The sequence below is a fragment of the Lithobates pipiens genome, unplaced genomic scaffold, assembly GCF_037356315.1.
Source record: "Lithobates pipiens isolate NorthernLeopardFrog02 unplaced genomic scaffold, aLitPip1_a1.2 Scaffold_27, whole genome shotgun sequence".
NCBI classification, from domain to species: domain Eukaryota; kingdom Metazoa; phylum Chordata; class Amphibia; order Anura; family Ranidae; genus Lithobates; species Lithobates pipiens.
The window spans coordinates 29,514,048-29,520,047 of NW_027507788.1; the positions used below are offsets into that span (position 1 = coordinate 29,514,048).

At 47.6% G+C, this 6,000-nt stretch overlaps 1 protein-coding gene across 1 annotated transcript in view; it reads left to right on the top strand.

The window, feature by feature from the left end:
• LOC143933709 (uncharacterized) overlaps positions 1-2,946 on the top strand; it is a 41,972-nt gene extending 39,026 nt beyond the window's left edge. The window contains exon 5 of the mRNA XM_077456700.1: positions 1,355-2,946. Within this exon, the coding sequence (XP_077312826.1) occupies positions 1,355-1,548 (194 nt within the window). The 3' untranslated portion in view covers positions 1,549-2,946. The remainder of the gene's footprint in view (positions 1-1,354) is intronic.
• The last annotated feature ends 3,054 nt before the right edge of the window (positions 2,947-6,000 follow it).

Below are 6,000 nucleotides of genomic sequence, written 5' to 3' on the forward strand. Positions count from 1 at the left end.
GCGGCCCGGTACGGCTCAGGAGGGGGGGGGGGCGCTCGCTCGCTCCCCCCCCTTTCCTGGCCGGTCGGGTAGCGTGCTCGGACAAGGGTCTGATGTGGACCTGGGGGGACCCCCACACCGATTTTTTTTTTTTTTCAGTGTTGGGGTTGCCCTTTAAGTCCATACCAGGTGGCGGGGCCAGCGACGTCTCCTTCGCGGGCCCCGCCTACCTGGAGACGCGTTCGAAATGAGCGGACTTTCCTCCGCGTGTGTGGATGAGTCCCTTCATTTCAAAAGTACGGAGGACTTAGTACGCCGTATTAGTCCACTGAAAAAGTGCCGCGTGTGGGCAAGTAGCCCGTTCGGAAAGTCTGACGGACAGTCTGGCGGGAAGTCCACCAGACTAAGTCCGCCGGATAGTCGGCTACGTGTGTACGCGGCATAAGATACAAGTCGGATTTCAGGCATCCCCACTTCAAAGCGGAAAAGTATATCTATGTATTACGTCCTTTTAAAGGTAGTTGCCAACTAAGGGGGTGGAGTCAGAACCTGCGAGCAGGAAGCTTGGCTGGTAGTTACTTTGCAAAATGCACCGGGTGTTTGGTGATGATTTTTTGCCACCCATTGCCTTTAAAGGAAAGCTTTACTTTTGTAAAGTTATGCATTAAACTAAGCAATCATACTGTATATGTGCAGTAATGGCGGTATCAGTGCCGGTGTCTTGTCAAATAGCGTCCTCCATCAGATAATGTCCCCTGCGTACTGCGCATGCGCAGTACACAGGAACACAGGTTCCGAAAATTGCCGAGGATGAACGGCGCCTGCGCCGTGAGTCCAGGTTCTATCCCCACTATCCAAGTGGACATAGAGTTAGAATAAAAAAGAGCCGAGCGCAGCGAGGCCGAGCCCGAAGCGTGGCGAGCGAAGCTCGCCCGCGAGGGGCCCTCTAAAATTCACAACCCTACGTCCGCTTGGATGGTGGGGCTACCACCTCCACTCACGGCGCAGGCGCCGTTCAGCTTCGGAGATTTTCAGAAGCTTCGTCTGCTCCGTACTGCGCATGCGCAGTACGGAGTGGACACTATGTGATGCCCGGACTCTATACGCCAGAACACCGGGACAAGGTCATCCAGCACCCCAGGCAAAGATGCCAAACTTAGGTAAGGTTAGGGTTAGCAGTGAGGTCATTGTCACTACTCCTGTTAGCTCAGAAGCAACGGATACAGGGTGCTCATTCCCTGAAATAAACCACTGCACCCAGGGCAGCCGTTCCTCCTGCCCACCCCTTGTCCTGACTGGTATGATTGGATAGGGGATAGGGGATTCTGTTTTAATCATGAGCTCTTTTTCTTCAGCCTATTCTTTCTGTTTTCAGGGGCAAACTCAAGCAAAGTCTCTAAATGGATGGGATGTGCGACAGCTAATTTGTGTTCAATGAGTTCTGTGGCCACTCTGCCAATAAGCCACGTTGACATGACAAAGATCGAGTGCAACCACGCTCCATCTCTGCTGCCGGGACTGTTACTCCCCATGGCATTCGGCCCAGCCATGCTGAAGCTCCTCTTGTAGTCGCCATCTCAGGGGACGTCATCTGGAGACCCCATCCTTCCCTGGGGGCTGGACCAGCCACGATGCATTGCAGAGATGTTCCGACCGTCTACACGCAGGGCAATGCATGTTTCTACACTGTATATTTCCAGAGCCATGTCTATCTATATAACAGCTCCGATTAATTTATGTATGTATGTTCATCATGTGCAGAAGTAATATTTACCTATATCTACAGGCAGAAAACAAACAAAACCCAAACCTTGTATATCTCATACACAACAACAAAAAGGGAAAATACAATATGGTATGTGTGTATCAGCAATGCATGGCTACCTTAGTAACAAAAAAGAATAAATAAATAAGTAATTGACATGATCCATTACACAGAAACACCTACAATAGAAGGCCAGAGGTCATCTTGGATGGTGAAGGAAACATTCGGGATAGGGGTTAATTTTATTGGGCCAGCTCTTTATCGTTATGGAGGTCCATTTTTATTTATTTTTTTATTGAAATTTCTCAATGCCAGTACAAAACTAGCCATAAAAAACTGCCATTGACATGTGAAAATAAGTATAACGCAAATAGCTAAGGTGTGTAGTAATCCATAACCACCAAAGGAAGACAACCCAAGAAAGAATGATGGTTACCAAGGGTAAGTGCACCTTGCATACCGTTCTTTGCCTTATTAAATAAAGTGCAGTGTGTATATATTCCTGGGAAGGGATTGGAATGTTGTACAATTTTAGGCGCATTGTATATAATAGGGTGAGGCCCAAGGAAAGGCTTTAGGCCTCATTTGCAAGGGCATACTACAGCGTACACCCATGCGAGTGCTGTGTTTGCCCAAATGGGGATACACAGGTGTTCTGTGTATCCCCGTGCAGGCAGTCCCATCAATGTCAATTGGGCTGCATGAACACAGCCGCTGCTCCCAATTTGACAGCCATGCGGGTGCAGGTGCAGGTACATGCACAGCCCCGAACGCCAACAGTGTGCACCTGCATTGCGTTCCAATTTGCATTGATGGTACTGCCTGCACAGGGATACATGGAACACCTCTGCGTCCCTTTACAGGCAAACAACGCCCGCGCACGGATGTACGTTGAAGTACTCTCATGTGAATGAGGCCTTACAGATGCAATGGCGTCACTCCGGTCATGCTGGTAAGGCCTGGTGGAGTCACCTCTGCTCTTCCTAATGGCTGAGCATTCTGGGAATTCTGCCTTTCCAACACCAAGACAACCCAATGTCTCCTATCTTCATATTAGATTATAATCAGTCTCACCCTTTACACACTGTTATATAAAGGGCAGCATAACGACGTATTCCTGAAATGTGACTGCGATTGCATTTTGCTTTGTTTCTTTTCCTTCTGGAAACAATAAATTATTAATTAAATACATTTTTAAAGAACGTCTATGTATATCTTTTGCTGGAAACTTGCTACTGCCAGAATCACATTTTCAAGAGATGTCAACCTGAGAGACACGTTTATGGGTCGACAAGAAGGTGACATCGTACAGCAAAAACAGGCTGTGGATAAATTGTTTTAAACAGAACAGAAAACCAATTGCCCCTTAAAGGTTAAAATGAAGGGGAAAAAAAACAGCTTATAATAAAGCTTACCTGTAGATAAAATTTATATCTCCTAAATGTGCACCATTTATGAGCAGTAGCCAGTGACATCTCCGCTCTGAAAGGACGGCATACTGACCATTCGGGCACTCGGGCACTGCCCGAGGGCCCCATGCCACCAAGGGGCCCCATCAGGGTTGCCAGCCTCAATAAAACCAGGGACAGTGTAAAAATCTTTTTTTAAAGATCCCAAGATTATAGCTGCCCCATCTCTCCAGTACCTTTTCAGCGTGTGTATGTGTATTCTGTGTGTGTATACTGTGTATCTGTGTGTGTGTATACTGTGTGGCCATAATCTATTGCCTGGGGGCCCCATAATCTTCTATTGCCTGGGGGCCCCATAATCTCCTATTGCCCGGGGCCCCATAATCCCTTATTGCCCGGGGCTCCATAATCTTCCCCTATTGCCTAGGGGCCCCATGAGTTGTCAGTCCGCCCCTGGTGCCATCCTTTCAGAGCTCTGTGTCATGGCCGTCACATCATCGCAAACCCAGACAGAGGACCAGGTGAAAACAGAAGCCCTCTCAGCGGTGACCGCTGGAGGGCCTCATTTTAAGGTAAGTCTCTCATAATGTGCTAACATGTGATGCACACTAGCCCATTATAACCTTGTTTTGCAGGGTGAAATTTTATTTTTATTTTTTTTATCGCTTCTCCACTTCACTACCGCTTTAAAGGAACTACTGTCTGAGCAGTCAAGATGACCTGGCCCTCAACCATCTATGGCATGCACCATGTTGTTGGTTACCAATAAATCAAACAGCACAGAGATTGCAAGGTTGGGTTGACGCAACCAACACATGGTTAAAAAGTAGGGCTATTGGTGACCAGCCCAACTATCCGTGTAACTGAAGGTACCAGACAAGTCAAATGATACAAGATGTCCATTAGTAATTCAATATTTCACCCCAAAAATTTCTTTCTATTTGGTGGAATTGGCCTGTAATTTCCTTCCATGTTTTGGAGGCAATTGGCCCTTAAAAATGGATCTGAAGTCTTTAAAAATAAGTGCTAGAGGGCAACGTTGTATTTTGGTTTTCTTCTGCCCTAGGCAAGACTAAAATCAGGCGCCCCCGCATCTAAATTTATCCCACCTCTTCCTTCTCAAGTGGCTATTCGGGGGCTCTGGTGACTATGTGGGGTCTCTGAGAGAGAGAGAGAGGGGGGTAAGAGAGCGGGGTGAGAGAGAAAGAGGCGGGATGAGAGAGAGGGGGGGGTGAGAGAGGGAGGGGGAAAGGGTTGGGTGAGAGAGAGGCGTGAGAGGGAGTGAAAGGGGGGTGAGATAGGGCAGGAGTGAAAGGGGGGAGAGGGGGTGAGAGAGAGGGGTGAGAGAGGGAGGAGGAAAGAAGTGGGGGGAGAGAGAGAAGGTGGTTGAGAGAGAAGGGAGAGGGTTGATAGAGAGAGAGTATTCCCCCATACTACACCAGGTGACTCTATTATCTATAACAGACTTTCTCAACCCTTTCAACATGGAGGAACCCTTGAAATAACCTTTCGGTCTCACGGAACCCCTGTTAAAAATGTTAATATCTACAACTCATGATACATTGGTGTGATGGTCAGTGGAAGAGCGCGTCTTACATCTGTGGCCCCTAGCAACCATTGGAGGAACCCTAGGGTTCCACGGAACCCTGATTGAGAAACCCTGATCTATAATCTATTCCACCAAAAAAAAAAAAAAACAGAGGACTCTCACCTTCCCACAGCCCGCCACCTCCTTTTTACCAGCTGTGTGTAGCGAGGCTGCCGAAGTATGATCACAGCCCAGGACTCCGACCTGCTCTGCCAAATGAGCTACATCCAGGATTGGAGGCCACTGCTGCCTCCTGATTCTGCCTCACTCCCCTGTCACCAAACAGTCAGTCAGTGGCCACCTCTGGTTTCACCCCCTAGCGGGTGTCACCCGGGTGCGGCACCCCCCCCCCCCCCCGTAGCAATGCCACTGCTTCTCTGCAATCCTCATAGTGTCCCTCCTGTGGGGGGGGGGGGGGCACCGCTACCCTGAACAATGTTTGCCTCGTGGTAGATTCGCCCCTGCTAAGGGCTAGAGTTAGAAGATAGAAGAGTATGTGTTCTAGTCTGCTAAACAAAATCCATTTCTCAAAGTCAGTTTTAATTTGTGTACACTGCCTGCGACACAAACGTAAATTGCCAGAAGTGGACCCATGTGTCAGGGTAATGCAACTCCACTGCACATTCATGGGTGTTACAATTTTAAACGGGCGTCACAGTAGTGTAGTGGGTAGCACTCTCCCCTCGCAGTAAAAAGGGTCACTGGTTCAAATCCCAACCACGACACTACCTGCCTGGAGTTTGCACGTTATCCTTGTGCCTGTGTGGGTTTCCTCCAAGTACTCTGGTTTCCTCCCACACTCTAAAGACATGCTGGTAGGTTAATTGGCTTCTGTCCAAAATTGCCCCTAGTATATGAGTGGGGACGTTGGATTGTGGGCTCCTTGAGGGTAGGGACCGATGTGAGTGTACAATGTACAGGGATAGGGACAATTATAGACACTCTCTCAGGTTGAACTGGATGGACTGGTGTCTTTATTCAACCTTACTAACTATGTAACTATGTAAACATTTGAGATCTGGTGCATTGGCAGATCTGCCTCCATTCCTTATATTACAGAAAAAAAACTAAAATAAATGCCCGTGGGACTTTTAAAGAGGCTCATCTGCGCAACATGTATAAAATGTTTTTGTTTTATTATATCCACTTAGTTAAAAATATACTCTATACAAAAAATATACAAAATGGAAGTGACGCCATAGAGCTAATTTATTACTTTCACTCTATAAATAATGCTCCAATGCATATGGCCATATAAT